General features: G+C 35.8%; 2 protein-coding genes across 2 annotated transcripts in view; both read left to right on the top strand.

Annotated features, from left to right (window-relative positions):
- Nucleotides 1-1,702: 1,702 nt before the first annotated feature.
- Nucleotides 1,703-23,031, top strand: LOC129276563 (alanine--glyoxylate aminotransferase-like). The gene is made up of 12 exons (XM_064109098.1): nucleotides 1,703-2,018; nucleotides 7,059-7,251; nucleotides 8,433-8,497; nucleotides 8,689-8,789; nucleotides 9,768-9,838; nucleotides 10,424-10,508; nucleotides 13,278-13,373; nucleotides 14,037-14,106; nucleotides 15,350-15,445; nucleotides 16,663-16,745; nucleotides 18,289-18,334; nucleotides 19,361-23,031. Exons 1-12 carry the CDS (start codon nucleotides 1,851-1,853, stop codon nucleotides 19,469-19,471), a joined length of 1,185 nt encoding a protein of 394 aa, XP_063965168.1. The 5' UTR covers nucleotides 1,703-1,850; the 3' UTR covers nucleotides 19,472-23,031.
- Nucleotides 23,032-25,601: 2,570 nt separating this feature from the next.
- LOC129276564 (phospholipid scramblase 1-like) overlaps nucleotides 25,602-26,574 on the top strand; it is a 21,016-nt gene continuing 20,043 nt past the window's right edge. Inside the window, exon 1 of the mRNA XM_064109059.1 lies at nucleotides 25,602-26,040. The gene's annotated coding sequence lies outside the window, so the exon portion shown is untranslated. The remainder of the gene's footprint in view (nucleotides 26,041-26,574) is intronic.

Below are 26,574 nucleotides of genomic sequence, written 5' to 3'. Positions count from 1 at the left end.
GGAGGAGAAGAAGAAGAAGAAGAAAAGAAGAAGAAGAAAAGGAAGAAGAAGGAGAAGAAAAAGAAGAAGGAGGAGGAGATCGAAGAAGATGAGGATCTCGAGGAGGAGGGGCTTGCGGATAAAGCTTTATTGCAGGGATGGGTCTTGTGTTCATATTACAAATACAAATATTCTGCTGTCATGATAATGTGAGTGTATTTGTGCCTGATTTTGATGATTGAAATACTATTATTATTTTCATCATCATCATTATCATTATTATTATAATAATAGTATTTCATTATAATAAGGGGAACTCTGGGTTGAAAAATAAAATTCACAGAGCAGAACGCCGAAAATATCATGATAATCTGAAAAACAACGAAGCTCATATTGGATTGCATTGAAAATATATCAATATTAATTTTCATGAAAACGAAACACACACCCAGTTATTAATATGCATTAGGTGGACTGATGTCATGTCCACACTCTCCTTTTACTTATGTTATTACATGAAGTCATAAGTATTTCATATATAATTTTCATGTCTCCGTTAGTAACAAAGTAAGCTGCAGCAATGATTATCTTACAAGTTAAAACTGTATCCATTTTTAAATACTTAATTGGATGAGAAGATGTGAACAAATTCTATTTCATAAAAAAAAATAATATACAAGTATAAGTGGGGATATTACAACATCAGCTTTCCGACATTGCATCAGTTCATAAAGATTGTTCCACCAAAATAATGCAAAATTTTAAGATGTCATTTCTTTGTTGTCCGATTTTGATAAAATTTTCAGTGTTTCGTTTGTCTGATTCTACTATATCTGTCCAAATCCTATTACCTACAGCCTGTAGTGATTTGAAGAGATTTACAAGCAATGTTTCACCTTCTCTTAAAATTAAGCAGGATAATATACTCAGTGATTCTTAATGAATTTTATCTGTTTTCATCCAAAAAAATGTACGGTCCCCAATCCGGTGAATTTCAATGTCTTCTCTTGATTTCATTGGCACTACACTCTAAAAAATATTGGGTAAAAATGCTCCATGAGGGTAATCATATGTCCGAGCATCATAGGGCATTTTATTTATCCAATTGTTTGCCCATTCTAAAGTAATTGCTGCTTATATCTCAACCTTACTGGACAATATGCTTCCCGCATTGGGTAAAATACTGCCCAAAATTGTTTGGACGCATAATTACCCTCGTGCTGGTTACATTTTTACCCAATTTTTTTTGGACATTGTATAAAATACGACGAATAGGGTATCAACATTATTCTGCAGTATCTCTGGCTTTGGTGTCGGCAATGTCCTTACAGTCTCACATCTGCTTATATGAAGTATGAAACTTTTGAAAAGAGGAGATCGGAAAATGAGAAATGTGTGTATTTGTGATTTGCAAAATTGCAAGGATATTCATGAATAAAATGTGTATGAAAAACATACAGTACTCATGTTGGGGGAGGGGGGTGTGTCTACTCGTAGAGTGTCTAATCAGACCTGATATCAGAAAGAGGAGAAAATGATAAAGACTCCTATGGGCTACATAATTAATAGTTTTCATGACATTGACATTCATATAATAATTATTATTAAAAATAGATGTGGTCGCCTTATAAGATATGTTGCCATTTTGACCGTCAAAACCGGTCAAAATATTAGATTTTGTGAAGTTCCCAAATCCAGTGTCTGCATTCTAAGACTAAACACGAAGACAGCAGAGATCACGTGATTGTGTTGATGCTCATGAACACAAAACACTGTGGCGTAGATAGTATATAATTTTGGTCTTTTGGGGGTTAATCGAAGTTCTTCTAAGCACGGTATACAGTGTATATTCATTATTTAGTTTCTGAAAAATGATTGGAAACAAAACCATGGCGGTAAAGTCTCCCAATGAGCTTCTTTTGCCGATGAACGTTCCCCACAAATTGTTGATGGGACCTGGGCCGTCCAACGTACCACCGAGAATCCTTGCCGCCGGAGCTCTGCCGATACTTGGACACATGCATCCGGAGACTTTGAAGGTCAGACATACTCGATTTTATTAGATTAGATACATTGGATGGAAAGATTAAAAAAGTGTCACTAAGTTACTATGTGTTTGGTTACTTATGGTAAAAACATTAACTATGTAGAGGCAAAGAGTGGGTGACATAATAATTGTCATGAATGAATTGAATGAAAAGGTCAGAATTAACCAGGGGCCTGTTGCATGAAATGGTCTTTCGTAGAACCATTCTACGTAAGAACGAGATATCGCTCAACTGTTTCACAAAGCCGATTTGGGCGATACGAAGAATGGTCCTTGGAAAGACACCTCCAGACATGTCCTACGTAGGCATGATCTTCTTTGCACACCGCCCGCCACCGTCGGCATTGAGAGAAAATGCGTTTACGGCAAGCCACACTGACATATCACCTTTAAACATTTTTTGGGTTGCACACTGATGCATTTTATCTGGGATGGCGCCAAGTTATTTTTTATATGGGGGCTAGTTGTCATCAATTGCAGGTCGTCTTTTTGCACGGCAAGACGACCAAAAACAGATGTCATTTTAACTTCTCCGGGCTTTATATGTCCGGGGGTAATGTAGGCCCCAATATTTTTTTTTTATTAATATGTTTTCTTTTATGGTCCGTCCTATCCCCACACCATTTCCATTATTTTTTTTTGAAATATCGATATGGGCGGCACTATCTCTCTGACCCCTCATGCTTTCTCATTACAGATAATTAAACAACATGAAAACAAATTTCTTTAAAAGAAATTATGTAAGGTAAAAAACGTGTTTATAACGTTCAGCAAAAAAAAAAAACGATACAAAACTAAAATGTTTAACATGGTAAATCATTCATTTATTTTTATTTCATTTTCATTATGATTATTTTTTTTTGCTGAGATTAATTTTAATCAATGAAAATTAATTGTCGGATTTGGGCTTAACTTGAGATGTACTGAAACAGTAAAACAAAACAAAAAATCTGCAGTAACAAAATACCTAATTGAATTTAAGATACAGATTAGGCCTATAGCTTACGAATCCATCACAATCATTACAAATGAAGATAAGCTAGTTCATTAAAGAAAAGATTATGGAAATGAGTCCATACAAAGAGGCGCATTTTCACTTTAGGGTAGGCCCCTTTAGGCCCCTACTAAAATGTTAAAGCAATAATGTATTCTCTACTCCTCAACTTTGAAATGTTGAACATATATATTTTTTATATTCTTAAAACCTTATTCTTATATAAGCTTCCATAAATTAAGTGATCAACTTTAAAGATTACCAACGTTTATGATCATTGTAATATTAGCATTATTTCTGTAAATAGTATTTTTTCCATTGCGGATATTGCACACCTTTTTCTTTGTTTTAATTGTTATTGCAAAGCACTACTTTATCCACTTGGACATGTTTGCAGCAATTTTCATATTTTCCTTGTCTTCGGTTAGGGTCATTCCATCTGGATTCACCCAGTGGTTGCACCCGACCGTCTCAGAATTCGTTGTAATTTGGTACACATAAAATTCACCATGGCCCACGTACAAAACCAAAAAATAAGTCCAATTGGTCCGTCGGTTCTCGCGCTACGGCCCGCCCTTTTCTCCTTGTTTTGACAAAAATGGGCGTGACCTTCAACTTTCAATGGCCACTGCGTCGTAACGTGTTGACCAATTTTCATGAAACTGGTACCATTTATTAGGAAATTCAGAGAGGAATCCAAAACATGCATCAAATAATGTATTGGAGCGATTTACAAGGTCGTGACCTTTGACCTTTACTTTGACCTTGAGTTTGACCCCCGGACAAATAATTGTTTAACTTGATTTTCGTGTATGTTAATTATTTGTATGATATTGACAAAATATGTTAAAACCAATGATGATATTTTATTTCGTCACCTTTTAAAACTCTTCCAAAGATACCATGAAATTTTACTCTAGTCCCACATACTAATATTCATGTTAGTAAAAGTGTTTAACAGTTACATGATTTCTTCCAATCTTAAATTACAGTATGCATGCACATGAAAAGAAATTAAGCTCATCAGTTCACAAATGAAACATTAAACATTTATGCTCATGAATAGGTATCTGTTTAGGCATTTTTATGTTCAGCAATATATATCATATATATATATATATATATATATATATATTCTTGTTTAATGGTAAAGTGTTTACTTTTATCATCAAATTGTTGAGTATATGCCTATTTACTAACAATAATATATATATATATATATATATATATATATATATGATATATATTGCTGAACATCAAAATGCCTAAACAGATACCTATTCATGAGCATAAATGTTTACTGTTTCATTTGTGAACTGATGAGCTTAATTTCTTTTCATGTGCATGCATGTACTGTAACTTAAGATTGGAAGAAATCATGTAACTGTTAAACACTTTACTAACATGAATATCAGTATGTGGGACTAGAGTGAAATTTCATGGTATCTTTGGAAGAGTTTTAAAAGGTGAAGAAATAAAATATCATCATTGATTTTAACATATTTTGTCAATATCATACTAATAATTAACATACATGAAAATCAAGTTAAAAAATTATTTGTCCGGGGGTCAAACTCAAGGTCAAAGTAAAGGTCAAAGGTTACGACCTTATAAATCGCTCCAATACATTATTTGATGCATGTTTTGGATTCCTCTCTGAATTTCCTAATAAATGGTACCTGTTTCATGAAAATTGATCAACACGTTGCGACGCATTGGCCATTGAAAGTTGAAGGTCACGCCCATTTTTGTCAAAACAAGGAGAAAAGGGCGGGCCGTAGCGCGAGAACCGACGGACCAATTGGACTGATTTTTTTTGTTTTGTGCGTGGGCCATGGTGAATTTTATGTGTACCAATTTACAACGAATTCCGAGAGGGTCGGGTGCAAAATTGCACATTCATTGGGTGAATTGGCATGGAATGACCCGTTACTCATCATGCAACTGAGGTATGTTTATACTCTAAACACTCACATTTGTATTTCTTGCGTTATATCTGACAAATAAAATAAATAAATTAGATTTTTCACACGCAGCCTCTCATATTTTCCTTTTTAGTCTCATACAATCAGACACTGTTGATTTTGTTTACTCCATTCAAACCCTATTTTTACCTCAACAGATAACATATTAACGCATAATTTGCAAAATCATCATTATATATATGTTTTCTATAATAAATCAGTATATTGAACTAATAAAATGTCGAAATTACTTAGTTAAATCAATTTTTTATGTCGGACAAGGGTCTCTTTCGTAGAAATATCAATGAAAGGTGTCTCTAAAAGGACACCGTGTTCTAAATAAGTGAAATAATGAAAATTTCGATTTTATCCAGTTATGTTTGTGAATCTTGAAAGTTTTTTCTCTTTTTACCTCATAAAGTACGCTCCATACATCAATTCTACAATCAGTAATAAATAAAACATTATTTGATCCCCTTTTATTGAAATATATGATTTTATGAAAAGTCGTCATTCCGAAATAAAAGGTTCAGGTGACGATGAAGACTAAATATTTTTCCGATACTATCGATATCAAACGATGTCGCGGACTTGAAAGACAAAATTGCCTTCGTGAAACGGAAAGCGCTGATTTGTCGCCAATCTTCCTATCTCGGAAGAATGGTCTTAGGACGTTCCTACGTATCGCTCATCTCGTCATGCAACAGGCCCCAGGACTCCCAGACTTCAAACAGGATAGTTTAAGATAAACAAGAAATATAACACTTTTTAATAGTAGAACTCTTCAGACACAACCATAGTTGTAGCGCTAGCCTTTCCTGGAAGTCCCATCTCCCTACTGTACATAACTAGGCTAGTCGTGAGTAATCATATGAAAACGCTGGCGCTAGTGTAGTTTCGCACCTCCCCGTTTAATGGTTTTCAAACATGTACAATCTCACCCTAAATAATTCACAACCTAAAATACTTGCATCTGAGCCTCCAAAGTCCAGTAGAAGTTGAATATTTGCCGTTTTGACACTTTTTTACAAAGTTTTACACCTATTTCCGTTTTCGGAATCACTCGGTCGCTTGATCAAGCTCAGCGCTGCACATAAGCAGTCGGTACGCGTACAGTAGTACGTACCACCTAGTGAAGTGCAAGAAGAGCAAGTTTTTCTATGGTATCTTCAAAAAGATTTTTTCCCCTCTTTCAGCTTGCACCAGTATTACGGTAGTGGTTGTGCAGAGTGGTTGATGTTTGTTGTGTGAAGGTATGTGTGTGGGGTGTGCGTGTCTTATTTCATTGTCTTATTTCATTCAAACAAGCACTGACTGCTTATGTGCAGCGCTGAGCTTCAAGCGACCGAGTGATTCCGAAATAGGTGTAAAACTTTGTAAAAAAAAGTGTCAAAACGGCAAATATTCAACTTCTACTGGACTTTGGAGGCTCAGATGCAATTATTTTAGGTTGTGAATTATTTAGGGTGAGATTGTACATGTTTGAAAACCATTAAACGGGGAGGTGCGAAACTACACTAGCGCCAAAACGCTTAGTGTGCAAACAATAATAGTGCAAACCTTAAAAAATTAGACAGCTGAAATCTAATATCCATCTATCACAGTGCAGTTTGCGTGGCATGATTTGGAATTGGAGGATTTTTTAAACATGTGTTTTAAATACATTTTTTAAGGTGGGTAGGGGTTTATTTCAGTGAAGCAAGACATTAGTGTCAGAACAACTGTCAAATGGAGACTGAAGCTCTTGGTCTAGAGAATTAAATGCATAGATTCTATTTATAATTGAAACTTGATCGACGAAGTCGAAGTCAAAGAAGTTACAATTCGTCGTTAGTGGAGTATTGACATCTCAATCAATGATTGTGCCTTATCAGTCACATGATACACGTGTTTAATTATTTTAAGTGATGTAATGAGCTACATGTAAGCCCCCCCCCCCTTGCTGCTTCATGACTATAGCTTGCATTTTTTTTTCAATGACTCACAGTCTCACACACTTATACATAGCCTTGGCTTAGGATCCTCTACATGTACGTGTTTTTTTTATACCCGTTCCTATTCACATTTGACTCAGATCATGGATGACATAAAGAAAGGATTACAGTACGTATTCCAGACAAAGAATGAACTGACGTTTGCTGTGAGTGGTTCGGGCCATTGTGGAATGGAGGCTGCTATGATGAATCTTATCGAACCCGGTGATGTCATTCTGGTTGCTTCCAACGGCATCTGGGGAGAAAGGATCGCAGATCTTGGCAAAAGGCTCGGTAAGAAATGTCAATCATCAGAGATGCCCGTCCTCTTCCCATTCAGACTTAAAGGAGAATGAAACCCTTGAAACCAGCTGAATCCATATCAAAGAGAAAAATCAAAGAAACATATTGTTGAAAGTTTGAGGAAGATTGAATGAATAATAAGAAAGTTATGAGCATTTGAATATTGAGATCACTAATGCCATGTAGATCCTCCCATTGGCAATTCGACCAAGATCTGTGATGTCACACACGTACAACTCCCTCGATTACTTTAGTACTTATTTCACTTATATTCTCACTTTTATAGAGTCTATCACAAGGTGAGGTGTTCTCTTTATGAGAGGACAAGTACAGAGGTTTCACAACATTATATCATTGATGAATCGTTTGTCATATGATTAGAATGAGCAAAAAGAGATGTTTTGGGGTATATTTTCAGTGTCCAAAAGGGGAGAGTTGTTCATCTGTGACATCATAGATCTTGGTCGCATTGCCAATGGGAGGATCTCCATAGCATTAGTGATCTTGACATTCAAATGCTCACAACTCTTCTATTGCTAGTCCTATTTTACTCAAACTTTTGTTGATCTTATTCTTTGATTTTTCTGCTTTTCTGCAAAAGCTAACTTGCTCCAAGAGTTTCATTCTCCTTTAACAATGTATAGGACATATGGGGGCCTTTACACCTTAACATGTTCTAAAATTCTCCTTTTCAGGCCCAGTGAGTAAAACTATTAAACATCCCTGGATTATGAAGAAGTCATAGTTTAGCCTTTCCAGATTAATTAAAACTTTTTACTACGTTATTTGACATTCTGAAAATTTTGGTAAAGGTTCCCGTCTGTAAGTTGAAAGCTGATTCTATACAATTAAGAGGCTTTCTACTTTAACTTAGACACATAATAGTTTCAGTCATGTTTCCATCCCCACAAAAGAAGATCTCATTCAATTCAATTCAAGAAAGTCATTAAATATCATCTATTTTGCTGAAGAGGACAATTAATTACATGTACATGGTTCAAGCTGACCATTCTGAGGTGTTTAATTATATTGTTTTAGTGGCCCAAACATGGAGTAGTGTGTGCGCAGCGCTTTATAACCAAGAAAGGAAAAGGCGTTTTATCAAATGACCTTCGGATGGGATTGGATCAGTTCATCTATCATTTTTGTCATTTTGAATTGTTTTCTCGTAGGAGCCAATGTTAAAGTATTGCAGAACCCAACTGGAGTAGCATTTTCCTTAAGACAGATTGAACAGGTAAGTTTTTTCATCCATTTTGGAGGTTGATTTAATTGTTTTTAGAGTGAATTTTGGAAAAGAAGGCCTCTTGAAATGTAATTGGATACAATAGATTGACGGCAATGATTAAATGATATTCCCTATATTCATTCCATGTTGTCTGCATTTTCTCTTTCTTTTTTACCTTTTCTTTGTCTTCTACACATCAGAGTATTCATGTTTACAAACCAGTATTATTTGCGATCACTCACGGAGAATCATCATCAGGTGTATTGCAGCCATTGCAAGGAATCGGAAGTCTGTGCCACAGGTAACCACCCTACTCTACCCTATTTATGTCTGACTCTGGCTCTCACCTTACAATCAGAGGGTCGTGTGTTCGCGAATCCCACCATGGCCTAGCGTCCTTTGGCAAGGCGTCAATCCACACTTTGCCACTCTCCACCCAGGTGTTAAATGGGTATCCGGTAGGATGCGAAAGCCTATGTAGTATGCCTCGCAAATGAGTCTTGGAACTCTTGTTGGAATGCTCCCCAGGGAGTGGAGAAAGTGAATACATTGTGTGCGGGCATGCCAGGATCCGATGACCGGGGTAATAATAATTGCATTGTAAAGCGCTTAGAAACAAAACGTAATAAGCACTATATAAATGTAAATATTATTATTATCATTATTCATTTTATTTTTAAATTGTTTTGTTTTTCTTTTATGGGAGAGTGAGGGGGGGGGGGTGTTGGTAAATACCCAAATTACCCAGGGATGGGAAACTTATATCACAGGTAATTAACTTTTATCTAAATTTAATGGTTGGGGGGGGGTAAACAACCATGTGACCCAAGTGATCAATTCAACTCCAATTTAACTCGATAGGCCTATACTTTAACTCTACTTTACTTAAGAATTTAAATAACTGTAGTGTAAATCTGTGTTAGTGGTTATTTACAGTGAGCCGTCCAATTTTGCCAATATAAAAAAAATATATAATAATATATTTTCAAAGTGCCTCCATGAGTGGGTTCTCGAGGGTGTTATTTGGAACAGATAATAATTGCAAAGCCCCCTTCTATTTCTGCCCCTCCTGTAATATGGTTCTGTTGAATGATAGAGCAAGGATTTCTATCAATACTTTGCTTTAGGGCATTCGTTTCAGTTTTCACGGGAGAAATTCCAGCAGACAGTTAATTTCTAAACAGTTAGACCCAAGATAGTACCAAAAGCTGTCCAGCCATTTTAATGAAGTGATGTTGATGAAATATCTGTGCAATATTTTCTCTTTTCTTCCATTCAGGAATAACTGCCTTTTCTTGGTAGACTCGGTAGCATCGCTAGGAGGAGTTCCCATGTTTGTGGATGACTGGGGTAAGAATTCCTGTTAAAACTTCCTTTCTCATTTAGAGCAATGAAGTCATTTATTCATTTAGATTATATCTCGGCCATGTCAAGTGTAGAATTTACAATAATAATAGTAATTTGTGATTCATAAGGCACCTATTCCAACAAATATTTGACTAACATTTTAACCAGATTTTACACAACAATTCTCCTGGTAATCAAATTTGTGCATTGTGAAAGTTGGAATAGATTCATTTGGTAGATATTTTTGTTATGAATATTATATGGATGGTCATGTGCCCATCTCCATTTAATAAAACTTAGGTCATGCATGTATTAATTTTTCGGGTAAAATTTATCTGAAATTTTATTTTTGTAAAGAAGGAAATTATTATTACCACACATTAACATGTACTGTAATCTATGAAAGTACTCTGAAACATAACTGACTTGTCTTCTTTTTTTAAATCTAAAACCTACTCCAAGCAGAAACTTTTTGCTTATCTTTATTCTTCTGTTTTTTGTGTGTGTTTTCTTAATTTTTTGAGTGAGATAACCACATCTATATTTGAAAGTATTTCAAGTTCCTATTTGTACCAATTTATTTTTAAGGTATTGATGTCATTTACAGTGGTAGCCAGAAGGTTCTTGGTGCACCCCCTGGGACGGCTCCTATATCATTCAGTGAAAGAGCAAGGTTGGTCTCCTAGGCCCGTATTCTGAAGTCAGGTTTAACTTAGACCATGGTCTAACTCTGTGCTAAAATTATGGGAAGCCAAAAGTGTCAAATTTTTTACTAAGTTGTATGTTTTTATGTTTGCTGTGCTCTATACTGATTCATCGATGGTGAAGACAATCATCTTTTTATACTTCCTAGACAATTATGAATGATTTGAGAGCCAAATGAGCTGATATGATATCTCTACTGTTAGTGATTTATGTAACAATTGGCTATCCATACTTAAACCACAACTTTAAACCTGAGTTTAAGTAAAACCTGAATTCAGAATACGGGCCCTAGAGTTCATAAATTCAAACAGAAAAAAATATTTGGATAAAGAATCTGGTTATATATTTGTTTAAGCTTGAGTTATCACATTGGGTTATCGCCTCGGGTAGGCAATCACATATTGATATACCCAACCATTTGAGAAAAGGGCCCCCTCAATTCCTGAAACATCAGGTCCATTATTGAATGGTCGCGTAAACTGGACCCAACATTTCAGGAATTGAGGGGACCCTTTTCTTGAATGGTCGGCTATATGCGATTGCCTACCTGATGCGACAGCCCAATGTGATGACACAAGCCTTTGTTTATTGGTATATAAAGATTGATCAGTAACACAAGCTGGAAAGATCAGTTTACAAAACAGTGTTGTAATTGTACAATATATTTTGAAATGAAAATTGGATGGTCCTTTTCAGGACCAACATTTGCCAAAGAAAGATACATGGTGTACCGTGAAACCTACTACACTGATATAATTGATATGTTTGATATGTTCTATTGAAAGAAGTTTCACTTGAGGTTTAAGGGAAACCCATTCCAAATGTTGAGGATTTGAGATGATAAAGAAAATATTCTATTTCCTGTATAAAGTTTTAAACTTTTTTTTCTACCCCCTTTGATTTACTTTTATATGACTAATATTTATATATGTTCATTTACTCATCTATTTTTCCAATGTTTACAAAGGTATTGTATATGTGTTTTGAATATGGGTAGCCTAATGTGACAACTGTTTGTATTTATGGTCCTTTTTTCTACTTTGGGTCTTTGATAAATGAATATGCCTCTTGTTCTCAAACAGTTTGATTAGCATGAAATGCTAAAAATTGAACTTGTACAGTTAAAGTACATTTTTTGGGGGTCACATTTTGACTTCAACCATTGATTTGTTTAGTCATGGTAGAACTTGGTATAGCAACAGGAATACATTTATGTAAACAATCTTGTCACTGTACATTTTGTAAATTTTCACCTGCAAATGTGTCTGAATTTTGATGAGAGTCAGAAAAGCATTAATGCATCAGATATTGTGTAAGCATCGTGTAGGGAAGACTGGTGTTAGTTGGAACATTTTTGACAAAATTGGCTGTAAAATCCAAACAGATTTTATTCGAGAAACAATCAATATATCAGCTTGAAGCATATATCTAAGGACTTCAAATGTACCCCATAGAATTTTTAACTCTATTATGGTTACTGAAAAAATCCACCTTGAACAAGACCATCGCAAACGTTCCAACTTACCCCAATACGGGGTAAGTTGGAACATGGTATGGGGTAAGTTGGAACACTGCATGGTCAATTAAGAATTATACTAAAACTACTTAAAACAGTAATATTACATTTTAGCCTATTTGCTTTATTTTTCTCAAGTTCAAAAAATTTAAAGTGTGGATTTGTTGAACTTCATGTTTTTTATTATACAGCCACTCACTTAAGCAGACTGTGTAGTAGAATTCCGCATATTTGGGTGCGTTTGATTTTACATGCAATAAAGTGTACTATCAGCAATTTCATGTACTTCTGCATCAAATTTACAAGACAAAAATTAATTGTTTATATTTTTTTCATTAATTAATTATGCAAATAAGCATATGAAATTTACCCTTATTTTTTGGGGTATGTTTTTGCCTTTAACTCTATTTATTAAGCTAGTAGAATGCTAATTTTTGGTGAGAGTATCAATTTTCACATTTATAACAAATATCCACCAAAAATTGCAAAAAATATAATTTCTTACGTATTTTTTAAATTTGTATTTCTTTGTTTTTTCTGATAAGGGACTTCACCATGGCATATTAATAACCTCATTTTGTAGCTTGGTACAAGTGTCTATTATACCCCAAACTGGCCAACTTGATCTATAAACTTCTCTGAGATAATGAAACATTTCTGAAAGAGAAAAAATTACACAGAAGGTCAAAAAACCAAAATTCCTTTCTAACTTCACCAGGCTTGCTGCACATGTGTTGTCTGTAATGTGGTGGATGGCTGTTGATAATGACATTAAATTGAGGGCAGTATTGCAGAAATTTATTTAAAAACATTAAAGAAAATTACAATGTTTCAACTTACCCCGCGTTCCAACTAACCCCGGTCTTTCCTACCGATTTTGACTCTCGCCTTGAAATCAGGGTCGTGTGTTTGAATCCCACCAGGACCTAGCGTCCTTTGGCAAGGCATCAATCCACACCTTGCCACTCTCTAAACAGGTGGTTAATGGGTACCCGGTAAGATGCGAAAGCCTATGTAGTATGCCTAGCAATTGAGTCTTGGAAGTCTTGTTGGAATGCTCCCCAGGGAGTGGAAAAAGTATGTACATTTTGTGCAGGCATGCCAGGATCCTATGACCAGGCTGATAATTATTACATGTAATGCACTAAGATGTAAGTATTATCATTATTTCTTTCTTGCACCTATTATCTCTCTACTTCCATGTTGTCTTCTTTTACCCAGATCCAAATATCTGAGCAAGAAAATCAGAGTTCCTTCATTTTATTTGGACCTCAATCATCTAGCAAACTACTGGGGGTGTGATGCTGGACCAAGGAGGTACGACACCTTTATAGTTTTCTTTTTTAAATTCTCCTCTGCTGAAAAACCTTTTGCCATAGCAGCTGCCAAGACTTGAAATGCCATCCCTCTTCCAGGAAGAAATACTTCCAGTATTCCTGGCTTAAAATCTTCCCTTAAAACATACCTTGTTTTTCAATAATTCTTTTTTTTTAATATTGTAAATGTGGTCATTATTTTTCATACTTTGTACGTGCTGTGGCATTTCTTGTTTTAGTGCCTGCTACATATTCATAATTATCATTATTATTTAAAAAATGTTTGTTGTGACCAAGAATTGAATTTCAAGATTATTAAAGGTATTTGTTGGCATTTTGAAGGTGCATCATATGGCAGTTTGAATTAATAAGTGGCAAGGAAAGATAGAGAAGAAGGAGTAAAAAGAGAAAGAGGAGGAGGTTGTGGTAGAGGAGATGGTGGAGGGGTAGATAAGTAACTTAGCCCAGACATTTATCAACTTCATTTTTTTAATCTTTTTATAACTCGATGATAATCATATGGTCTTTCATTTATAATATTGTCATTTTCCTTACCTAATCTCTTTTTATCCCATACTCTTTTCCATTTTATCATAAATGTGCTTGTTTTCAATTATTGAATAATGATATATGATGAAATTCCTTTATTATTTGTATTTCATAGATACCACCATACCTGCCCTGTGACCAACCTGTACCAACTAAGAGAAGGATTAGCTATGGTGGCAGAAGAGGTAAGTTAAAGATTGATTGCTTTTCTTAAGCTTTCTCTTCTCAAACTGACTTATATTAAAATCTACCATGCTTTCTATTCTCAATTCTATTTTCTACTCGCTTTCATGTATTTGCTTGTAAGGAAATAATTCTATTCAGTGCTCTCCCCTCCATCTCCACTCCTTCTGTAAAAAGCGCTTAGAGACATGCAACTTTGCTCATGTATTTTGCGCTATACAAAAACGTTTCATTATTATTATTTATCTTGAAAAGGAATTCAGCCCAACAGGAGGTTGTTGAAAAGAATAAAGACAAATCGGAGAAGCAGATAGGTAAATTTAAAAAAATAAGATTGGCCAAACAATAGGAAAGTCATGAATTTTCAAAGATAAAAAAAAAATTGTAATCGCTCTAGCTATGGGGGGTTTGTATCAGATGCATTGGTGATGTATTGTGATGTATGGTAGGTCCTAATCCTCAATTTGCTTCAAAACACAAAATGTTAAAATGGTCATATTTTTCTAAAAGATTATTCAGAATTATATTTTACTTTGCCGAAGGCACATAACAATTTAGTACCTACGTTATATTCCATTATTTTTACTTAGTAAGGGAAATGGGACTTGGAAGAAAACTCAAAGTCTTGATTATTATATAGTTAACAACAAGTGGGTAAGTTGACCACTTTTCATAATGGCCCGTATTCTGAAGTCGGGTTTAACTTAAACTCAGGTTTAAGTATGGATAGCCGATTGTTACATAAATCACTAACGGTAGAGCCATCATATTTCAACTCATTTGGCTCTCAAATCATTCATAATTGTCTAGGAAGTATGAATAGATGATTGTCTTCACCATCGATGAATCAGGAAAGAGCACAGTAAACATAAGAAACATACAAGGTAATAAAAACTTTGACACTTTTGGCTTCCCATGATTTTAGCACAGAGTTAGACCATGGTCTAAGTTAAACCTGACTTCAGAATACGGGCCAATGTGTCTACTCTTTACCATTTCAAGATTTACATAGTTTTAGTAATCTCCTTCTTAAACTGCCATAACTTTCTAATTCCTGGATGAACTCATTCAAACTTGCTATAGTGTTTTTTTTTTCTCTCTCTCTCTAATCATGAAAGTCATTTTGTAAACAAGCTTGGGTTGAAATTCAGAGTATTAAAACAAGCATTCATAAAGTGACGTGGAGAACAAGGAAACGGACATACATATCCTCTTTCCATTTCATTTCTAATCTTTCTTATATAGGGTCTTGAAGAATGTTGGAAGCGTCACAAAGCAGCTGCTCAATCTCTGTATGCGGGACTAGAGAAACTTGGTCTTCAGTTGTTTGTCAAAGATGAGGTAAGAACTTAGCAGATAATATTTCATATAAATAGTTGAATAACTGTCATTTAGACCTCTGTTTCATAATTACTTACAATCTTTGCCACTGTGGTAACTGCCACGGAAGCCTTGATGTTGATTGGCTGCTGAGCCCTGTTACCGTGGAAGTTAGCAGTGATTAGAAAAGTTACGATAATCCTGAGTTTTTAATGAAACCAGACCCCAGGGCTGCATAACACAAAGCTTGGCAATCGAGCGCTAAATGATGATGGCCAATCAAGATCAATGTTAAATGTACATTTGTTCAAAATACTGTCCAGGAACCAATCAGGGGGCCGTTTCATAAAGCTGTTCGTAAGTTAAGAGCGACTTTAAGAACGACTGGTGAACCTTTCTTACGCGCTTAACCATCGCCAATGAATATACCATTTTCCACAAGAAAGGATCACCAGTCGTTCTTAAAGTCGCTCTTAGCTTACGAACAGCTTTATGAAACACCCCCCTGGAATGTTAACATTTGCAATTCGTTGTAACCCTTTCTGTTATGTGACTCAGACTTATTTGAGACTTTACTCATTTGAATCTTTGCAAAAGACCCACTTCTTTAATATACTTTACTCGAATTCAATTTCTGAAATATGAGAAATTATGTTAATTGAATGTTTGCTTTGTTCTTTTAATCTTGAAAGTTATGGCTATCAGCAGCACTTTCATGTCCATATGTTATATATAAGGGAATTACAATGTTTCTTAGTTGTACTTAGCATTTAAGTGGTAACACGACATTTGCTTCTGTGACAACTGCTTCGGGCTTAATTTCGTCTAAGATGTAGGGTTGGGGTTAGCCTGGGTTAGGGTTACAATAGGGTTTAATTAAATCTAGGGTTGAAGTTGTCATTCGATTAGTGAGTGGAATTTAGAGCGGAGCAATTGTCACTAGAGCAAATGTCATGGAACCATTAAAGTTACTACTCATTTTCATCTTGAAAGCAAAGGAGGCCCTTAATTGTTCACACCATTTTTTCATCTTTTTTATCTTTTTTTCTCTCTTTCTCTTGTCTCTCCTTTCTTCCCCCACCCTTTCTCACTTCTCTCTCACTTTCTGTCTCTTGCTCTGTTTCTCTCTCTCTTTTCCCTCTTATCATCTCCGTCTCTCTGTATTCCACTCCCCCTTCCCTTTTATCATCCCCTCCCCTCCTTTCTATCTCTTTCTATCACCTCCGTCATCCCACCAGGCGACCCGTCTCCCCACCGTCAGCGCCATCTTGGTTCCTCCTGGTATGGACTGGAAGAAGGTGGTCATGTATGTTATGCAAAAGTAAGTAACTGAGAACAAACAACTTTAAGGTTACAGTCTGGGTTCATTAAAAAAAACATTATTTTGTTATTTTTTTGTTAACCTGCTAGTACTGATATTTTTTACATGTATGTTGTGTGAAATTGTTTTGTAATTGTTTTCAAAGTGGAAATAAATTGAATTAAATGGTAACTTGCCTGTGAACTTTGATGAAGTCACATCAGTGACATTTTCAAACTGTAAAATATTCATCATCTTATATAATTCTTTCTCTTTGAGGAAGTAATTCCTCATAAAGCTGTGAGCATTGGAATCAGTAGTCTAGCTTATCTAGAGCAATTTAGGAGTACCTTGAGCACCTATCAAGACGGATATGTATGCTATATAAATCCTATATCATTTATTATTTAGAATACAATAGAAGGTGATAATATTTGCACTTATCGACAAGGAATGAAAACCTAAAAATCCATAGTTTATCGTTCAAAATAGAAATTCTCTGAAAATTAATTTTGCCCAATTGATTGTGGGCCCGGCAGCCACTATGCAGTACCAGATCGACGTTGCTCTGTGCCCGTAACAGTTGAATGCCACACAGGATAGCAAAAACTCCTATCTTCTAACGTCTTTTGGCCAGGGCTTGAACTACCAACCTCCCAGTGGTGAGACGGACGTTCTTCCAACTGAGCCAACACATCTATTGTCTGTACTTACTCTAAATGCTGAGTCTAAATGCCCTGTCACATCGTTCCGTGCAAGCCTTGCATGTGACTTGAGAGCAACTATATTTGTTACCCGCAGGTTGCCCACATTGACAGTATCTCGCACGTGTCTCACACGCAATAAGCCAGTTTGTAGTTCCACTCTGCACATGATCAGAGGAAGGTCATTGGTAATAAAGTGACATGGTGGTTTAAAATTTAATGAGATAAGCACCAACTTTTGATGTCTTGATTATTCATATATTCTTTTGAAAAGTTTTTTTAATTTACATCCACAAAAAAAAAAATGTGTCCACAAACGACTGGTATTTCACAGTTTGCCAAGTACATTGTTCAACATGCTATAATGTGCATTCAAAGTAGAAATGCAACAAATACCTTCATAGAGTGTTCACTGATGTGCTATTCTAGTCACCTGGTCTGTTCAATTTCTTCATTCTGCTATGCTTAGGTATGCTTACGTAATATCTTGCTTTGAAATCTGCCTATCATAATGAAAGAAATGAAAGTTTATTTGACCAAAATTGTCCATGAAGTAACCACGAACTGGTCTATTGCCCGCAGAAGCACATGCAAGTCTGCTTTGCACGCAGAAAAGTTTTGAACATGCTCAACAAAACAAGTTTGCCATGCGGGCAATCACCCGCATTTCACCCGCGAGGCTTGCACGGAATGATGTGACAGAGCCTCAAGATGGTGGCCCTGTGATCCTAGTAAGGGCATGCTGCATCTCACAATAGCAGCCAAACTACAGTATTGCTGTTACCAAAATAACTTTTCTAGAGCGAACTAGAATACATCGCATGAATATTTTATGTATTTTTATTTACCCCTCATTCTAGGTACAGAATAGAGATATCTGGTGGCCTTGGACCAAGTGCAGGAAAGGTATGGTGATAGTGAGATCCACTAGACCCTTTGAGCAATATGTCCTTAAAGTCGTGATGTTCCATGACTGTTTTTTTTTTAGAATCAGACGTATCTATTGAGACTAAAATTGCAACATCTGAGTAATGAATTGTGGATTTATACAATATTTTGTACTCTTCTGTAGAAAAAAAGCTTAATAGTAGCGTGATTCCTGGTATAACTTCAATTATTGTCAGAAATATTTTAACTGGTTTCATGCTGCTATTCAATGCAATATATCATTTTATTCCATATATTAATTACGTTAAGAGTGTTGCCACTTTAGGGGAAAATTATACAATAGAATTCAAAAGGTCTTGGAATGTAGAAATATTAAGGAAAAAAAACATGAGGAATTAATTTTGATACCAGTTAAAACAAAATGCATTTGTCATGGACACTGAAACATCTACATGGAATGTTTAGCAAATTGAAAGTTATAAAATCAGATTTAATGCATATATCAGCATGTTTGAAAATATCCTATTAATACAGTGAATTTTGTTTTTTTGTGAAAAAAAGTGACTGCAAAGTTGTAGATAACAACTTCCTTTTCCCTCTTTACCATTATATTTGATTTTTACAAGTGTGAAAATTCATTTATATCACCAAAATTTAATAACAAAAAAGTGTAAATTCTGTTTGCATATCATATGTGGGTGCGTCGTGGTCTAGTGGTTCTGACTCTCGCCTTTGAAACAGAGGGTCGTGGGTTCAAATCCCAGCCATGGCGTGTTTTCCTTCAGCAAGAAATTTATCCACACTGCTGCACTCGACCTAGCTGAGGTGAATGGGTACCCAGCAGGCGTAATTCCTTGCATGCTCTGAGCGCCGATGATGGTAGCTCGAGCTAAAGCCGGGGTAATAATAGCAGCGCTTTGTATCCTCGGGCAAAAAGCGCTATATAAATCCAGCTATTATCATTATACCACATTACCAATTTAGAAGATTTGATTATTACTTGAATATAAACTTATCTTCAGAAATTACATTGATATCTTTCAGGTTTGGCGCATCGGTCTAATGGGGTACAATGCCAACCAGGATAACGTGAAGAGGGTCTTGAGGGTTCTGGAAGAAGGTCTCAACCACTGCCGGACTACATCCCGTCTCTAAGGGTTCCAGAAACTACCCGTAAAGAACTTGCCCCTTCCCTCTTTCTACTCCCATTCACTCAACCCCTAGCCTTTAGACAGTGCCTCTATCCTTCACTCTGCCCTACAGAAGTTCTCCTCTTTGGAAGAAGGTCTTAACCATAGAAGGACCACATCCCAGCTCTAGGGCTTCCAGAAACTACCTGTAAAGAACTTGCCCCTTCCTTTCCTCTGTCTTCTCCCATTCACTCATCCCCTAGCCTTTAGACAGTGCCTCTATCTTTCACCTTGCCCTATGGAAGTTCTCCTCTTTGTAAGAAGGTCTCAACCATTGGACTACATCCCATCTCTAGGGCTTCCAGGAACCACCTGTACAGTACTTGCCCCTTCCTTCTCCGAGTCCGGCCCCCTTCACTCAATCTCCAATACCATTCCCTATTCTCCCTGAAAGCTTGGCTCCAACCATAGCAGGACAGCATCTTGTCACTATTAAAGGCTCCCAGAAAACAACCTGTAAAATACTTGCCCTCTTTCTCTGCCGTATCTATTCCTTTCCCCCATTCATTCCACCCCTTGAACTTTTATCTCTTCTCTCTGGAAGACTGCAGGACAAGATCTCATCTCTAGGGCCTCTAGAAACCTTTTTTCAAAGTACTTGCCCCTTCATCCCCAAGTCTCCCTCTTTCTACATCTTGCACCTTTATCTCCTCTCTCTGGAAGTTGGACTCAACCATTGCAAAACTACGTATTGTCTCTAGGATTTCCAGAAACCTCTTTCAGAGTGCTTGCCCCTTCCTCCCTGAGTCCTCTCCCCTTCATTCTATCTTTAGTACCTTTCGTTCTTCTTTCTGGAAGATGGTCTCCAACCATTGCAGGGCTACATGTCGTCACTCTTGCTTCCAGAAACCACCTTCCTACTCGAGTCTTCTCTCCACTCCTCCTGAGTAACTTTCCCTTTCCTCTCTGAAAGATGGCCTCTCTTGTTGTAGGACAACATCTCATTTGCATCCGGAAACCAACTGTGAAGTACCTGCCCTTGTGTTCTTACCGAGTCCTTTCCCCATTACTCTACCTTATTCTCTTCTCTCTGGAAGATATCATCGGTCATTACAGGACTACATCCCGTCTTTAGGGCTTCCAGAAAACACCTCCCTCGTCTCAATCCACTCTCCTCACTCCAAATCTTGTACCGTCCTCTCTTCTCTCTGGAAGATGGTCTCCACGCATTACAGGACTATGTCTCATCTCAAGGGTTCCGGAAACCTTTTTTTTAAATAATCACCCCTTCCTTTCCCCAGAGTCAAATCCTTTTACTGTGCCTTCTTCTTGAAAAAAAAAGAATATCATTATGATGATGATGATGATGGTGATGATGATGATGTTGATGATGACAATGACGATGGCGATGATGATTATTATCAGTCTCCCCCTGCAAATTTTTAATCCCTTCATTGTGGTCTATACAATATTATTGGAATGCTATTATGATGTGTTTCCTGTCAAACCAATTCATTAATGATGCTTATAATAATGATGCTTAATAAAAAGGACATATCTTTAAATGAATTCACTGACCGCATTACCTCGTATACAAATATTCTTTCTGGCATACTAACAGTTTTTTGTGTTCTGACTCATAAATAAATGTAAACTATAGGTTCCACCACTCCACATTATTCTGTTGGAAGTAATGATGAATCATAACAAAACTCTCAATTCATGCTAATTTGTATATATTTTGTTTCCTTTGCTGACTAGATGTGGCATTTCAAAGCACTTTGTATTTCATGTAAAACACACTTTTAAGATATGAATTATTATTATTGCTTATGTTATAGGCTGTTTAGAGAAACTAAATGTACTGGGACATTACATGTACTAACTATTCTGTGCAGTAGTAAGAAAAAAAATATACTGTAGGCTGTTATGTAAGACTAGAAGGTAAATCATGTTGAAAATCATAAGTGCTGGTTGGCAGGTGCTGGAATATTTCTGTACAGGTTTTAAATTTCTCCAGCATAAGTATATCATTCCACTGTTGTATATTCAAGCAGTAAATCTATTGTTCGCGGGAGGGGGGGGGGGATGAACAGTTGTTTCATCCCTCCCCCCACTTGAATAGCTTGATGTCACAAATGTACTCCTGTGTATCATTGTTATGGTATTTCCAGCTTTCCATTTGTGTTGGGGTGATTTAATTAATTACTTTCATACTGCTTGCATACTGCTTTCCATTATGCAAAAAAGTGTTTTGTGCATAATGGGGAGAGCGCAGTATAATAATTGATAGCAATGATAATTGCTATTTTGATATTCCACCGATTTGATTGTAAGAGGGGAGGTTAGAAGTCAAGGTTACTAGCTTGGCTCCTAGCTTACCAGGCTCCCTTGGGGATGACAACCCTAGCTTGCTTCCATACGGGCTGTGAAGGGGGAAACCCTGTTTCAGTCCGAGGAGCAAGTGGTTCGGCCTCTGGTTATATTTGGTTTGGGTTGACTGCCCATTCCATCTAATTACTATTTTCACATGATTTAATTATGGGTTATTATGTGGCAGTCATGGGCCACTTGTCATCATTTATGATGGCAACATCAGGCCCAAAGAACAATCTAAAAAAATAAAAAATAATTTATGATAAACATACCTGATATATTTAAAGAATGGATTGATGATGTCAATGATCTTCATTAATAATGGTGGTATAGTAGACTTGACTAATAATTTTCAAATAGTTTTTTTTCTTTTAGGAATTCAAATTTTTCTGATTTATTCGTTTGCATTTATATTTTTTGTGAGATTTATATAAGATATATTGTTACTGATTATTTGTCATGTTTTTATGGATATTTTTTTCATCTGTTGGGATAAAAATATTAAAGTTTCAATAAAACAGATATTCATTCACAGGACGTTACCCTTTCAGACTCAATTTATGTATGAAATGCATTATGTTTAATAAATGTATGTAAATACTTTTATTTTCTTCATCTTCCTTAAACATTACTTACAGAGCTTTTCTTCATACCATTTGTTACAACTTAATAAAAAAAAATTAGGCTTCTTACAGTGATTCGCTAGTTTATTTCTGATAAGCACTATTATCTATGTTTGCCGTCTTGAAGAGAATGATATGATTTTTTTTTACAAGTTAGCTTTGATTAGATCATTCTTTTATGGTTTAATGGTAACATATTGTGGTGTTGTCCTTCAAAAAGGATAGTTTATAGTTCTATTTTGAAATTATAAGGAAAGTGAGTTCTCTCATAAGTTCTAAAAGAACTAAAAATCTAATGTTTTCTTCTTGGATATAATTATAAGTATTCTAAAAGAATTATATTTTTGATCTGCAATTATAGTTATGTAATATTTTAAGTACCTTTGTATGAATATTTTTTGATAATGGAACAACATGATGAAGATGAATTTTAATAAATGTGAAGGTGAAAGCTAGAATGATATTTTTATTAATACTTAATTCTTATTTAACTGTTGGTGTGGGTTATTGTATGCACCGGAAAATCATGGATCCTCCCCTGATTGTATATGTACATGATTGAGAATAAAATATGAATTCAAAATCAGATTGTATCAGTCTTGTAAAATCTATCTTAATGTCCTCTCAAATTATGTTTTCTTTGCCCTAAATTTATTACTAAATCAGAAAGCACCAAATAAGTTATTAATAATTTGTTATTCATCATTGCATATTTTCTACACATTCTTTTCGCTTGGCAATTATGTTTTGAGAGAAATATAAAGAGAGAGGGAGAGGAGGGGGATGGAAGAAAGTGAGAGAGAGATATTGGAAATTTGGGATAGATGGAAAAGGAGATAGAGTGAAACAGAAAAGAAGGGAGAAAGAGAAGCAGATTCAAAGAGAGATAGACAGATAAGGAGAGGGTAGCGAGGAGGTGGGGGGGGGGGGGTGCCCCTTGCTCCAAAATTGTGAATCCCCTCTGAGTGATTATTTGCTTTTTTGCCTGCCAGGATTTTTTTTTTATTGTCCCACTTTCTTTTTGGCGAAATGAGGCAAAATCTTTAAGGTTGCTGAGTTTTGGATACAGTCAACTCTTGGAATTTCGTGAGTGGGTGAAGTAAGTGGACCCCAACATGCTAGTTTGAGATTTATTTTTCAAAAAATACATTTGGTGTTAAGGTGTAACTTATAGAAAATTATATGACGAGGGTGGGGGGACTATGCCCACAAATCCCACCAGTACGCTATGAGTGCTGTACGAAGTAAATTATAAACAAAAAACTACCCCTCACCTCCGAGTCGTCTTGTATCCCTGATATGCAACAACATATTAATTTGGAACATAAATCTACAATAATTTTATGTCTATTAGTGCGATGATGCGATCGTTCCAAATACTTCATGAGCGTGCAAGTTGTAAGAGTCTATTAACAAACGAAGTTGACTATGAGACGGTAGCGGTTTTAAATCTCATCTTTTAATTTTTTTTCACTATAAAAATGTCAATTTAAACTGACTAATAAATTAGACCTCACGCTAAACCTAACATCAATTTCAATGTTCAACTTCTTTTATGAGCATGGTGAGTGCCGGGGGTAGATGAATAGTTTCATGCATGCAAAGAAAATCGAGGCAATTTCCTGTTCACTAATGAGCTTGAATATATTAAAAACCAACAATAATCATGAAGGTATTATGCATAACATATTAGACTTGCATTGCACATAATAGAGCCCATTTTATCTACTTTATAGTAGACTTGTAAATGTTCTTTGAGTACGAAACCGGACACACACTAGAGCTGAATTTGAGGGCACAATTCCAGTTTAACTGAGCAAAGAGAAAACGTGAAATTTTATGGGGGGTTTCTCCTTACCCCTTCACCCCCGCTGTGCACCGCCATGTATGCATTCACTTTCACTCACGCTCTCCTTGTCACTATTTGTCAAACCCGGGTCCAATCTAAAAGGCAAATATCGAACAAAAAGCCTGGTATATAATGACGTCATAAATGGTCCATTATCCCCGCTGCCTCGGACGAGTGAGTCGATGTAGCGTTTGAAAGTTTGTCTGATGGTCTTCTGGTCATAGAAACGACATAGAAGAATAAATATATTGACTGCTGTCTCACAGCCGGGAAATGAAATGGATAGGATCACCCCCAAGACGAGGGGCGCGGAGGCCTGTGCCCTCCTATTTGAAAATCTCAAAAAATGTGCCCCTTTCTGTTAACTTTTGAGAAGCGCGTTCTTCGTTATTTTTTAAAGATGTTTTATTGTTTTTCTCTCAAATTAAATTCATATAATGCAGTTCACAAAGTAACAATTGTAAAGAATAATTCGAACAAATTACTTAAACTCTTATACATTATGCACATCATGTAATATTATTCAAAGACACTGCATAGTACCAGATGAGTGTGACTCACAAATATCAGATAAAAAAACTAATAAAAGTATTTGCGGTTGAGAGGTGAAATGAGAGGCGATTCCGATAGCGGAAGTAAGACTTTAGCGAAGAATTCAAGTTATTATATTTCTATGATGAACAGAGAAGAAAATTACTTCTTTAATCAAGAATAGTCTCATCATAATCCATCTAATATTATCATGTCCGACCTAAGAATTATTTTTTCATAAGAATTAAGAACTTTAATTATTATATCAGTCAAAAGTAAAATAGAAAAAAGAATTTATGTTATAGATGTGTAATTTGAAAAGATAAAGTTAATTATGAAGAGTTATTGTCATCCTTTCTTGCTCGATAGTTTTTTAGGGGGATTCCTTTCTACCTTAAACAACACAAATAACCAGGGAGTTATCCATTAACATGGACACCTCAGTTGAAGATGCACCCCTCCTATTCCTAAGACTAAGAGTCCGGCCACGCATTATAAAATTGTTACCCCTTATGTCCTCAAATAATCTTCGCGTATACTTTCCCACATGTATTTACCACCATTATCCACCGACAAGGAACCTGTATAATGCACCCCTCCTATTACCCCTAATATCCTCAAATAAATCTTTCCACATAGGTCTCACATGTATTTACCACCATTATCCATCGACGAGGACACCTGTAGAATGCACCCCTCCTATTCCTACCAAAGTGGCCACGCCCCATATATTTATTACCCCTTATATCCTCAAATAAATCTTGCCATATAGGTTTACATATGTGTTTACCACTTTTATTAATGAACAATGACACCTGGAGAATGCACCCCTCCTGTTCCCATCAGTCTGGTCACGCCCCATAGAGTTGTTACCCTCATAAATCCTGTATAGTAGCGAATGTAATCAATGTATTCCTTTCTCCTCAACGCTCGGCGGTATTCATAATTGTTTCGGTAACAGGCGACAAACATTTGACCCTTTCACTCCGTGGATCTCTACATTATACACACATTTACACGGTATCATCATCGCATAGTGGGTTTAAATTGGATATAACTATTATATGTGACGATAATGAGTCTGCATTCATCTTCCTACTATATACCCGGCTATATGATTTAGTGGCGCCCACCAAAAAATTGATGTTCAGATTTGTTACGGATTAGGCGCCATCTGCATAGTTCCGAGTTTTATTCATTGGATAAAAACTAAAGGTGAGTACTAATTTCGTTATTATCTCGCGTTCGTTCTCATTTCCAAGTATATCTCTTGCATTGTTGTTGTATCCCAATTTTTTCTGTTTCCCCCTCTAAATAATTATACTGAGCTAACTAAACTGTTATTTATACACACATATATGTATATATATATATATATATATATATATATATATATATATATATATATATATATATATACGCCTACCATTGTTCTCTTCATTCATTTCTTTACAATTATTTAAAATAAAAATAGTTGCCAAAGCTGTTGTACATGTATAACTTCACACATTTATATATATATATATATATCTAATTACTAGCATCATTGAAGGGCCCTTTACTCTTTCTAATTAATAATCTTGCTTCATCGCTATTTTGGTAGAATACTTATAGGCCTGTATTTTATATATGTGTATATATATATATATGTATGTATATATATGTTAGTCCTGGAATATGTGCGCATTATTCCATCAATGATTGTTTTTCTTACCTTCTATCTTGAGATGTCTGGAACAACAAAATGAG

The sequence above is a fragment of the Lytechinus pictus genome, chromosome 14, assembly GCF_037042905.1.
Source record: "Lytechinus pictus isolate F3 Inbred chromosome 14, Lp3.0, whole genome shotgun sequence".
Taxonomy (NCBI): Eukaryota; Metazoa; Echinodermata; class Echinoidea; order Temnopleuroida; family Toxopneustidae; genus Lytechinus; species Lytechinus pictus.
This window is presented reverse-complemented; position numbering and strand designations above follow the sequence as displayed.

Excerpts from the sequence above, each read along its gene's own strand:
- LOC129276563 (XM_064109098.1), top strand. The coding sequence starts at position 1,851 with ATGATTGGAAACAAAACCATGGCGGTAAAGTCTCCCAATGAGCTTCTT. Across the intron at positions 8,498-8,688 it reads CCTTAAGACAGATTGAACAG|AGTATTCATGTTTACAAACC; the intron begins GTAAGTTTTTTC and ends TCTACACATCAG. Across the intron at positions 18,335-19,360 it reads TTGGACCAAGTGCAGGAAAG|GTTTGGCGCATCGGTCTAAT; the intron begins GTATGGTGATAG and ends GATATCTTTCAG.